Source organism: Gymnogyps californianus, chromosome 1 (genome assembly GCF_018139145.2).
Source record: "Gymnogyps californianus isolate 813 chromosome 1, ASM1813914v2, whole genome shotgun sequence".
Taxonomy (NCBI): Eukaryota; Metazoa; Chordata; class Aves; order Accipitriformes; family Cathartidae; genus Gymnogyps; species Gymnogyps californianus.
Window position 1 is genome coordinate 72,578,635 of NC_059471.1, and position 12,896 is coordinate 72,591,530.

Here is a 12,896-nt window from a genome sequence, read left to right on the forward strand (position 1 = left end):
TTTTAGTGAAATCTTTAATTTTCCTGAATACTTGTTGGTTCATTTAGTTTAGCTGTTTTAGGTGTTGGGTTTGGGTTCTGCCTAAGTGTGGATTAGAAAATTTGTCTGTAGAACCTCCTCAGCTGCACTACGTCATGCTTTCAACCCATTATTTTCAGGAGACTTTCACTCCTCTCATAGCTTCCAGGTCCTGTTGCTGAACTCTCTTTAGTACAGAACAGCTGTGCCTGATAGGCAAATTCCTTGTTGACAACTTGGGTTTAGTTCTGGGACTATTGCTGGAGGCTTTTCTGCATTGCCTGAAGGTTTATGCACAGATTAGGCTTCTGAATCTGGCCTCATTCTGCTCTACAGGCAGGGTACTTGACCTCCACAGTCCTATCTTCAGGGACTGTCTAGTGACCTCTCTGGAAGTGCAACCATATGTACTAGAGGAAGGGGCAGAAATTGGGAAGGTCACATATGCTAAAGGGAGAGACCTGCATGGCACCTACTCCAGCTCCCAAGGAAGAGATAATGCTGTCTGGGTCTGCATTACTTTTGCTGCAGTATGGAGAATTTAAGGAACAATGAGGGCAACAGGACAAGGAGTGATTGTAGCCAGGGAAAAAGAGACCTTGATAATGCCCTTCCAAAGAAAGGATTTGTAGGATTTGGAGCTGATGGGAGGAGGGAGTGATGTGGGAACCAGGCTCTGCCAACTGCGGAATTAATTTTGGCAGTGGAGAAGTGAATAGCAGCATCCTGTGAACATCAGTCAGATATGTACTGATAAAAAGATTGGTGCAAAAATATGCCTAGTGTAATTATTGCTGACTTACAGAGTGCACTAGGATGGGACTAGAGGATACTGTAAACCTGGAAACACTGGTATGCTAGGCTCACCCTTTCTGTTCTTTTGATACCACTATTGCTCTCTGAAATAACCTCCTTCTGTCAGCTTAGCTACTGAAGTGGGCCTCACTCCTGCAATATCCAAGTTCCTGTGTCTTCCCCCGCCCCCCCCCCGCCCCCTCCACACACCCCCACCCCACCCCACCCCCAATAGTTAAGCTGATCGGAGAGCTTAATTTCTATCCGGTACTTTTCCTCTAAACTTTACAGAACTGTTCCTTCTGGGTCCATGAAAACTGCAGGTTCAACATTTGAAGAATAACTTTCCTTTTAAGTACTTCTGTTATCATAAAAGCCAGTATAGTAGAACTGAGATCCATCTCCTCAGTTTCACTGTTACATAGATATCATTCAATTCTTTCTCCTTTCATTGGCAAAACTGTGCTTGGTGCATCCACAACGTTTCCCCAGAACAACACATGGGCATCTGGCAATCTGTGGTTTTTTGCTTACAAGTTTAATCGTTATGTACCCGCCTTGTTGAAAAGATGACTCAAATAAGTTATTTCCCCAAACATCCTTTGTTTTGTTTTCTGCTTTTGGTATTTGCTAACAATCTGCTAATTTTATTTTGGTTTTTTGTTTTTTTAGCAGTTATGAGGAGTGTTGGTGAGTTTTCTGTTTCTGAGAGTTCTGTAGAGAGGGTTTCTGTTCTTTGGGTTGTTTTATTTTTCTTTTCTTTCTTTTCTTTGGCAAAGATCTGGTGCGTTTTAAAGTGTGCAGGGCTTTTTAATGTCATGCATCATGGCATCCCTAATTGTGCTCTAAGTAATCGTAGCTGCTTTGTAGAACATGATGTGTGAATTAATTTCATTTCATCTGCAATGTTTGTTTGTAATGAACAGCTAGCTTCCTGGCTCTCTCTGATCATGAGAAGTTAGAAACCTGAGGATCAGAACACAAGAATTTTATATCTTTTCCTCTGTTATTTCCAGTGAAAACGGCCTGGAGAGAGAAACTTTCTGCCAGAGGTGGAAGATAATTAAGATAACTCTATGTGTTTTTAAATCTTTATGGTGATAGATTGGGCATGGTTTATATTTTTGTAACCCATGTCTTCATTTAAACATTTTCACTTAACTTTTGTTTATTTCTCTTCATGTTGTGGTGCTCAGTGCTATGAAAAGGAAACAATACTTGATGGTTCAACAGCGCAGAAGTTCTGCTCTAAATTACTCATAGTAAAGGTTGAACCCCTAATTCACTGAGAGTTTAAGGCTGTGTTACAGTTTGCTAATATAGTACAATGAGAGCTGTTCATTTGAAAAAGCAATTGCAGGTTGGAAAGTAAATATATGTGAACTTTACACCATAAATTTTTCCCCCAATCATCCCAGCAAATGTTTGTGATTAAAAATGTAATAATTCTGAATCAGATCTCAATATGCTGCATGGCCTTTCCTGCCAAATACGTCTTTATGCATGTTAACCACACTGTCGTGGAAAGAAATTGCTCAGAGGAATTGTCACTAAGATCATCGGTCAATAGAGAGCACAAATCATGTACAGGGAAAGTCCTAAAAGCTGAGATTAATTTACTATATGGCGTAGCACTACTGGGGAGTGGTTGTTCTCTGCTCCACTCAGGTGGGTGACCAGAGGGACACAAATAAGGAAACTCGTTCAAGAATCACTTCTGCATTATATCCTTTGAAAACAAATTCCCCATCTTTTCTTGTAATGGAGCTCAGACAGATACTGTGATTAAGCTCCCCCCTTGCCTTAATATCAGTTAAGGGACAAGAATTGGTATTTGTGGCAATGATTTTAAAGTACACCCCATGCAACCCTCCTGTCTTACCTCACAGACACGGTGCAGAAATTAACAGCATTGCTCTAGCAGAGGAATTCACACTCCTCGGAGGTCATGATCTGCGGTAACTGTGCCTGGAAAAGAAACTCATCTCTCTGTAGTCTCTCAGCATAGCTATGTCCATCAAACGGTGCTGAGATTGATGCAAACAGTAGGTTCTTCTGTGTTGTTACTATGCTGAAGCCATTCATGACTGGAAAAAATGAATAAAATTAAGATAATATACAATTGGTGTCACCTCATGCTTGATGCCACGTCATGAACAAGTATCACACTTGTCACAGCTGGAGCTGATGTAAAGGCCTGATCTTTGTATAGCTTTCCTGCTGGGAGTTAAAAACAGCATATTGCCTGGCAAAGGGAGTAGCGGTAGGTTGGTTCCAAATAGTTAACTGAGAGCACAACTTCAGCTTAAAGTATTTTTCTAAGCTAAAAGGCAGCTTTTGTGAATGGCTCTTCTCAGGTAGGATTAAATCACCCTTTAGAAGTGGTATACTCTCTCCAGCAGTTGCAGAGGGAGTCCAGGCATCTGTCTTGGACTGGATAAGCAAGTTCTGTAGACATCTAAACTTAGAGGACATAAACTGTTCTCCTCCACTGCCAAGTAAGCAGTCTTAGTGGAGCTGCAGTAGCCCAATATAAAGATATGTTTTATTGGTATAGTTTATTTCCATGACTATTTGGAAAAGGCCAAAATTTTGTATTGCTTTATATTGTTACAGCTGAGTTTATAATAGGGAGAGTTGCATCATGTCCCTAGTTCAGTATAGTAAGTGTATGCTAACAGAAGCTACACCAAGGACAGAGTCCTTGGATTAGCCTGGAGATATATTGTGGGTTTTATATATAATAAGATTGCTTTTGCTGGTGTAACTTGAACAATCAGGCCTGCAATAGAGGAAAGGATATACTAGCAGAAGGATTTTTTTGTTAATACCACAGTGTTTGCATTACCGATCTGGGTGGCATTTCTGTGTTAGGAGTGCAGATTTTCTTTTCATGGTGCTGGTAGCTATGTGATAAAACAGGTTTGTAAACCAGGCCTCAGTGAAGTGTCTGTGTCGTAAGGAGAGGGAGAGAGGGGCAAGCTGTCTCTGCAAACAGTGGTTCTGTATCTGACGGCAAAATCTGTCACCCACATTTTCCTCAGCAAAACTGTCCCTCTGGTATACAAGCTCTCCCCACAGCCCCTTGCCATAAGGGATTAGTAAATCTGCAACTGAATGCTTTCAGTAAAGGCAGAGAAGGCTCTAGGATCATGTTCCTGCTGTGCAATTGCCCACTGGCCTTTCACTGTTGATTGCTAGCTTAGGTAAATTTTTGTTGTCTGTCATTAATTCCCCAGCATGCCACTATAATGCAGGTACCTCTAGGTCAATTCTCCCCCTAAAATCGGTCTTTCTTTTGCAGCACTTCAACAAGTTCCCAGTCTATAATATACATCCCACAGGACATTGTTAGAGCAAAGGAAATTATTGCACAAATCAACACTCTGAAAACGCAAGTCAGTTACTATGCAGAAAGGCTCTCAAGAGCTGCGAAGGATAGATCAGCTAATGGCCTTGAAAGAACCCTTGCCATCCTAGCAGACAAGGTAGGAGAATAATACATTTCCCCACTGAAGCACAGTGTATTTTTTTTTTCTCTGTCTCTGTCTTTAGCAGATTTTCTTGAAACATCTATTTTACCTTGTTCAGTAGTGTGTTGTAATGTGTACAGTCCTAAAGAAAAAGCAAAATCAGACCAGCCTTTAAAATTTGCTGCTTTTTGTTTAGGTTGTCTCATACTTTTCACATTCTTGCCTTCACCTCCTCTTGAGAGTGCAGTGGAGAGCAATGTCCTCTGGTTCCCTCTATTCATTCATCATATTCCAGAAATGTGCATTCTTCACTTTCTTTTCTACCCTTTTCTCCATAACAACCTGGGTTTTTTTAATGTTCCTCTGAGTCATCTGTCAATAGCAGCAAATGGGCAACAGTTAATGAAACAATTCTGTATTTTTGCACTAGTGAAATAAGCAATAATGGTGCCACAGCCTTTGCTTGAATTATAGTGATGTGAATCAGTTATTTCTTGATGGGTGCTAACAGAAACCAGACTGGACCCACAGCTGAACACAATCTTATTTACAGACAAAAGAACAAATACAGTTTTACTGACCTCTTCTGTCCCTGAAGCAGATCTGAAGGTTGTAAATGTCAGTAATGGCCAATCAGCTTGCCATAAATTGTCCCACTAGAGGGGATATGCATACAACTTTGTAGAGTGCAAAAAATAACGTGACCCCATATAAATGTATTATTTATTACAATATTCACTCTAAATGAGTACAGTGTGTATAACTGATGTGTGGGATTTTCTACAGCTGGACAACATATATATAGAATGTAGTAAGGGCTTGTTTGTTGGGTTTTTTTTTTAATAGACGCGCAGCCCAGATACTTTCCATATTCACATAACTTACAGAAATCCTTTACTACAACACCGCTAACTAAGACAAGTTGCATTGATTAGTGGATTGTATCTTCAGCGGTCCTTTTAAATCTTGTTACGATTTCAGACAGGATGGTGGAGGTTAAGCATGGTCTCTCTGGTGTGGCAGCTATTGTTTTGGGTATAAATATCTCTGCACATTGTTCTAAGCTTTCATCAAATGGAAAGTGAAGTGCAAATAAAGGTGGATCACACAAATATTAGTGAAGTTTTCAACAACTGCAAGGCTAATATGGTAGTACAGACTTTGGAAATGTACCATTTGTGTTTTGGTATCTTATATTGCTTTTTAAGGCCATTCTGTAAAATGATTTTAAAGACACCTTAGAGACTCCTAAACAATGGTTAGTTTCTTTTACAGAATACTAGTTTTTTGTTCTTTCTGAGAAAGAATATAGTATAAATTGTGTACAGAATAATGAAAAGGTGTTAAAATGTGGGGGGTTTATTGCTTTTTAGACCCGGCAACTTGTCACAGTCTGTGACTGCAAGCTGTTGGCAAATTCAATACATGGACTGAATGCTGCAAGGCCAGACTATATAGCTTCAAAAGCATCTCCAACGTCTGGAGAAGGCGAGCAAGTGATGCTGAGGAATGATCAAGATACACTTGTGGCTAGATGGACAGGAAGAAATAGCCGATCTTCTCTGCAGGTGGATTGGCATGAAGAGGAATGGGTACGTTTGCTTAGTGGAGTAATGAATATTTTCTTTTTAGTTTTTGTTTGCTGTGTTCTTTTGTTTATAAGCTCCGTAACTGCTTGCCATATATGCATAGGATGACTATTTTAGAGGTATTGGTCAACTAGCAAAGACACTCCCTCCATCCTATGCTCAGTTACTCCTTGGCATGGGGATACACACGGGCCTTAACAAATATTTCTAGATCTCCTAAACAGCGGAGATCGTTACAGTAGGTGCATGGCTTTTCTGAAGTTGGTTCCAACAGAAAGTAAATACCTTTTAAAGTAAAAAACCTGACCATACTACGAAGGGCTCTTACACTTCTCCAAGATAAAGCTTATTTTGCATGTGTTAGCTATACAATTCAGCCTTCCTGGCTTTTATTCTCATCTAAATATTTAGAACTTGCAGTTCATCTCTGTTTTGATTATGAACAGCATTTTAAAACTGTTTGCACAAAGAATTTAAATGATTTTCCTTACCACACAGCCAATTGAAATGAGAATTGGGCTGTATAAATTCTGTCATTGTGTAATATAAACAGAAGTGAATTAAATCTCAAAAATAGTCAAGATTAATTACAACCATTACTAATATTGTGAAATATCAATTTAGAAATGAGATCCAATTCGTTTTGGAAATGGATCCTTGGTAGTTTTAACTGTTTTGGCATACTTTGGCTTACAGTCAAACTCACAGTAATGAGATATGAATAAAGCCAATTCAGTTATCTAGATAGTAATACAATACAGTAATTTTATCTGTTATTCACTGAGATATATAGGAAAAAAGATGTGTGATTGTATACAATTATTATGTCAAACATGAGTGTCAAGAATAAACAATAGTGTCAACTGGAAATTGGAATAATAGTGCAGGAAGAGGCACTTAAAATTGTTCAGCAAATTTACTTAGAAAATAGCTTTGCAATTTACCACACAAGTCATGTGGCTACATATTGTTGACATGCTGGTATACATTATTTATATATCCAGAGTTTGTGTGTGCACAAATGTAAACGCCATAGCCCAGAGGAAACTTTGCAGAGGAATTGTGACTAGAATCACAGGAGGAAATATATTGCCAAGGGATTTGTTACCCAATGTCTCTTTTCTTTTTAAATTGAGAAAGAAATGTTTTCTTTTAAGGAGAAAGTTTGGTTGAATGTTGACAAAAGTCTGGAGTGTATTATACAGAGAGTGGACAAACTTCTCCAGAAGGAGCGCTTGCAAAGTGACAGCTGTGAAGATGTTTTCCAGTGCGACATCAGCTGTACTAGTAAGAAAGGTAATCGAGACACTCGTGCCTACTGGATAAATCCAGAAGATTTAAATGAGACCTCATCATCCTCACCACCTTCATCATCCTCACCACCACCTTCATCCACACCATCCTGTACATGCCATTCTCTCAGAAGGACAAGTGCGTATGCCAGACACTGCTTCTCACTGCTGCTCTCTTGCTGTGCGCTGGCATCATTCCTAAGCCTCCGTTACATCCTTCCATGTGTTTTTAGTTCAGTGGTGGTGTTAAGCACTGATGTCAGGCAGAAAGGGCTGGTGGTGTACTGGGAGCTGCTAAGCCCATTACTTATTTTGAAATCCTGTTCCCACTGAAATCATTGCCAAATCCATTGATGGCAGTGGCATTTGGTTTTCACGCTGGGTGTTTTAAGCTGGTAAAACAGGTGTTTGGGTTAGCATATGTGAAACACCACCTCTGGTAGCTTTTCTGTTGGCTTCAGCTTCTTTGCAGCAATCAAAACTTATTACAGTGAACCTCTATAAAAGATAAATAAAACATGGGAGAAGTGCAGGCACTACTGCAACACTAATGGTCCCAGCTGGGCTGCCAAAGCATAGGAGGGGAGCCAAGCAGTCCCATTAGACTGAGCTGAACTTGGATGAGCCTACTGGAGTTAAAAGCAAATTTTAATCCAAATTGTCAAAAGCTGTGGTGCTGAGGCACTCAATTAGTTAGACTTGTAGCTGGAAGGTAGGAATTGGCAGTGCAAGCTCTCAGTGGAATAATCCTATCAAAATTTGAGGTAAAGTGGGTGCTGGATTGAATCCAGCATAATGCCATGAGCATGTGAATGAAAGATATCCTTATCAGTTTAGGTTGACAGTTTTGCAGCTGTGCATTAAATTTCAGAATTATTTCATTTACATGTGTACTTATTTGGCTTATTCTCACATTCTTTACATGTGGTCACTATGATTTGGCCACTTAGTAGAGCAGGTGTGCCAAGCTAAGCTCTAGAAAGATTGATTTGTGTTTCCATTTCCTTTTTCCTGTTCCGTCTTATCGTTTGATGGCCCTTTGTCCCTTACGTGTGTCTGTGACTTCATGTCCATCCCATTGTTAATGTTGCAGTGGAAGGCAGTACCTTAAGAAAAAGAAAGCAAGAAGGAATTTAAAATAAACGTTAATATATTTTTGTGTAGCTTTGTACATGTTACATATGATTTGCTTAGTATCTTAAATGACCATGTTTTTCTAGATTAGACTGACATTTTTGTGTATTATAAAGGAACAGGAGAGTTGGTTCTTGTTTCAGAATGTGTTCTCTATTGATCTTTGACTAAATTTCTTCTACCAGTTTGATACCTTTAAATGTTTTTATTTGCTAGCTAGTTTACATGAACTTTTATATGTATTTACATGAAAGTTTTATCAGTAAAATTCAATGCACCTTCATATCAATGATTAAAAGTTGTGGATTTTTAATATTAAAAAGAATAGGAAAAATCTGTGGTGGGTGATATCAGAAGCTTTTCCCAAGACAATTTGATGCTGAAAGCATCTTAGAACAATCATTTTTTTTCATTTTCAGTCAATCTTTTGAATCTACTCTGGATCTTGACACTTGTGCCATATAAAAGAGGAATTAGCTTCATTTACCTACCAAAGGGTTTGTTGTGCCAAGAGTTTCTGTAACCTTTCCCTACTGTTCCTCCAAAATAGGAAAAAAATCTTTCCATTTAATCCACAGAACCTGGGACAGAAACATTAAATCAAGAAGTGTTGCGTTGGGTGAATTTAACTTAAAAAATCCTGGAGAGGGAATCCTGTTTCTTAGGTATCTGGTGCAAACATTGTTCGTAGGTCTTAATGAGCAATTTGAATTGCACTTGGGAAATTTATTGTAAGCCAGGGCAAGCTGAGTACTTGATCACATTCTCATCAGATGTAGTTCCTAAGTAATGGTCAGTATTTTTGACAGAGGAACAGGTTCAATACCATGAAAAAAACCTGGTCTTACTGAAGTCAGTGGGAATTTTCCCATTGAGTTACTTTCCCTGACTCCACACCAAACCTGGCCTGTTAAATGGTTTCAAACTAAAAGAGGGTAGATTTAGACTACATATAAGGAAGAAATTTTTTACGCTGAGGGTGGTAAAACACTGGAACAGGTTACCCAGAGAGGTGGTAGACGCCCCATCCCTGGAAACATTCAAGGTCAGGTTGGATGGGGCTCTGAGCAACCTGATCTAGTTGAAGATGTCCCTGCTCATTGCAGGGGGGTTGGCCTAGATGACCTTTAAAGGTCCCTTCCAACCCAAACTATTCTATGATTCTATTAATTCCCTTTCACTGTCACTTTCCGCAACTGATCACGGGAATAATTGAGGGACAAAGAAGATCCTTTCTCTAAGTTCAGAGTCACAACATCTTAAAGTTTTTCCTTGTCATGTATTCAAAGAACTAGTACTTTTTCTGTTAGTAATTCTGAGTTTTGAATAAATGACACTGAGCAGACAGCGGCCAGAAATTTTTTTGAAAGCAATGTAAAACCCAGCAAACCGAGATAGTTCCAGAATTGGTAAGAGAGAGACAGTAGAATGTTATTGAAGGACTTCAGAGAATCTCTCTAGAAATGAATGTTTGTGAAAGAAAATACTGCCTGAAATAGTAGGAGGGAGACTTAAGAAATTATTTTAAAATTTATTTTTGTTATAGACTTAGGTGTTCATTACTAAAATTGCATGGGGGCATATAGCTTCTTTAATGAACATGATGAGTTTCAATTTACTGAGAGGTTTTTATCTCGGATTGTCTAGCTCAGCTGATTGTCCTAATGCATACAATTGATATTTTCTGTTGTTATTTTCAAATTTGTAATTTATTGACTAGTGAATCTAGATATAAACAACAGAAGTTTAAATCCTGTTAGCTTAATAAACTACTTTTCATTAATGCAAGACTTGCTATAACAGGGTGTATATTATTTTTTTACTGTTTGCACTGCACTGTAGTGTATTTTCATCTGACAGCTTGTTCCTCCCACTGAAGTGAGTGTGGAACACTCACAGCCTTCACTGGTGAGGTTTCAGCCCTTAATATACAACCTAATGCTTGTGTTAACTATCTCAGAAATTATATAACAGAAATTTGTCTAAGATAGCAATGTACTGTTTCTTTATTACTCTTGCCTTGTGGGTGCCTTAATGTCATTTTCTGTTAAGTGCATTGAACTTACTGCTAGTCTTTTGCTATTCTGTTTAGCAGCCTTACTGCCAGCTTAATCTATAATTGCATTAAACTAGTGGTTCTCAAATTGTGCCCTGTGGATCACTGGGGATTGACAGTGCACTCGCTGGTAATCCACAGAGAGCCCCTGAGCTAGCAGGTACTGGCTTTCCTCCAAGTCCCCATCCAGGTGTTCCTCTGATCGGAAACAGTGGAGTGGAGGAGACGGCCCATGGCCTTGGTGCAAAGGAGTATCTCTGCTGAGCTCCTGTTCTCTCAGTGGAAGTGTTTGAGAACCCTGGCATTGAGCATTTGAGTTGCTTATGTTTAGACTGTGTTGCTGCTCCTTAATCATGCATGTTGCCCCTCCATTTCTGTGCAGATTGCAGCCCCGCTCCGGAAGAATCTGGCCCAGGTATGTGCATTCATGGCTTCTGCTTCTTCTGAAAATTGCAGGGGTTTGTTCATAATTAACAACTGAACAAGTGCCTTGCTGTTAAGATTGACGATTTTGAAATGGTAATGCTCTGCAATATCACGTGAGTTACGCAAGCGTATTAAGAAGTTACGATTTCCTAAATAATAGTGCAAGGGGGTATCTGGTAACTTCTCATGTCCAGGTATGGGAGAGCACTTGTTCATGGTCTCTTTGGTTTCTCCGGTTGATGTGTTTTAGCAAACTGTTGTAGGTGACAATGATTTGAGGCCTGTTCCAAATGTCGTTGAAGTCTGTGGGAGTCTGACATTTCAGACGTTTCAGACATGCCCTTTCATATGTGCTGTTGAGCTGGCCTTTCTGAATGAGAACTCGAGCAGAACATGGAGCAGTCAACAAGGCTGATGGAAAATCTCTGTTGTGGGTACACACCAAGCAGTGTTGGGCACTGCAAATCTAATGTTTCAGAATGCAGAATTTAGGAGACTTTCATCCCACTGTTAGCCTTCTTTCCTTTGTCCTTGTACTTCTGCGCACTTGTGTTGCATTTACAAAGTCTGAATAATATGCCTCTGTAATACCACTCTCTCCCAGCTAGATGGCTGTAATTTCTCCCATTTGAGAGAAGTTTAATCTGAGTTCAGTGAAGGTTCAGTCTTTGAACTGTTACAGCATGGGCTCCTGGGTTTAGTGAAACCAATGGGAAATAAAGCCCCAGTGCAGGTCTGATTTTCATATTCAAGAAATATATTAATGTTTTTCTCAGCTATCCACCCTGTTTCCTTCTATCACTGAGAAAATGTTTTCAATCAATAGAAGACTCCACAAGTTTTTAATTCTTGGAACATCCCTTTAGTTTTTGCAAAATATGGATGTGGTACATAAATGAATGCTATTTATTTATTTTTAAGATGGGAGTAATTAACAGCAGTCAGATCACCCCAGCTGGGTACCCAGATATACCCAAAACTGCATCTTAAACTTAAGTGGCTGAAGCTGCAGTTTAGTGAAGCACTTAATGCTTGCTTCCCTCTGAAGCCAAATGTGACATGGCTGTGTGCTTAAGTGGGTTGCCAATTATACTTTACTGGATCAGGGCTAAGCAACTACCACTTATTTAATATATCTCTTTTTTAGAGATCATGAGTCCTTGCAACCCTGACCTAAACCAAGGGCAACTGCGGGTGCCCAGTACTTTGATTTATGGATGGTAGGGGTTTTTTAATATGAAAAGACTAAAAATATCTTTTCAAGGCTCTGGATGACAGTTATTTTAATAATATTTTTATTGCTCTGGAGAAAAGAGAATCTTAGGGGGGAAAAAGCAAAAACTTTTCCCACCTGACATTACATCCTTGATTTATACAGGCTTTATGTATTAGGCTCTCTTAATAAGACATTATTTTTTTATAAAATAGTCGGTAGTGTATAGTCGGAGAAGATCCACTATGTGAACTCATAGGCCTTCCCAGCATCCTTCCCTCCTTCCCCCCTTCCCTCCCCCCTGTTCCCCTCTCCCCCCTCCCCCTTCCAAAATGACACATTTCAAAGCATACATTAAGGTATGACTTTGGTCGGCAGCAGTCATAAGTAAAATAGCAAAGACTTATGGGGCCAAGTCTGGCCCTTATTTACCAGCCAGAATTCAGTTGTAGCTGTCTGAGCGGAGACTGCAGGATTTGTCTCTTGCTGTACAATATAGAGCGCCTAAAGCAAATGCCAGGCATCCTGCTGGTTTGTACAATGCCAGTTTTTAAATGGAATAACTTTTAACATGAACTAGAAACCTCTGATTAAAAAGCGGGATTTGTGTCCCAGACGTACCAACAGCTAGGATGGACTATGTCTCCGGCTGTTGTAAATCTGTAACAGTCTATAATAGTTTTAAAAAGTTCTGGTCATCTCATAGAAGGTAACAGCAGAGCTCAGAGTAGATTTCACATTAGAATTAGTGCCTCGTGGTGTTTGAAGGTGCCATTGATTGATTTGATAGAAAATATACTTTCAGTAATAAAGTTCTGTTAGGAAAATTAATGAGGGGAAGACAGAAGGACAGGAAAATCCAGGTGAAAGTTGAACACTTACAGTCCTTTCACATTTATT

General features: G+C 39.4%; 1 protein-coding gene across 1 annotated transcript in view; it reads left to right on the top strand.

The window, feature by feature from the left end:
• Positions 1-12,896, top strand: part of INPP4A (inositol polyphosphate-4-phosphatase type I A) — a 92,543-nt gene that overhangs the window by 55,449 nt on the left and 24,198 nt on the right. The window contains exons 15-19 of the mRNA XM_050891001.1: positions 1,486-1,503; positions 4,118-4,301; positions 5,660-5,878; positions 7,033-7,306; positions 10,740-10,772. Of these exons, the coding sequence (XP_050746958.1) occupies positions 1,486-1,503; positions 4,118-4,301; positions 5,660-5,878; positions 7,033-7,306; positions 10,740-10,772 (728 nt within the window). The remainder of the gene's footprint in view (positions 1-1,485; positions 1,504-4,117; positions 4,302-5,659; positions 5,879-7,032; positions 7,307-10,739; positions 10,773-12,896) is intronic.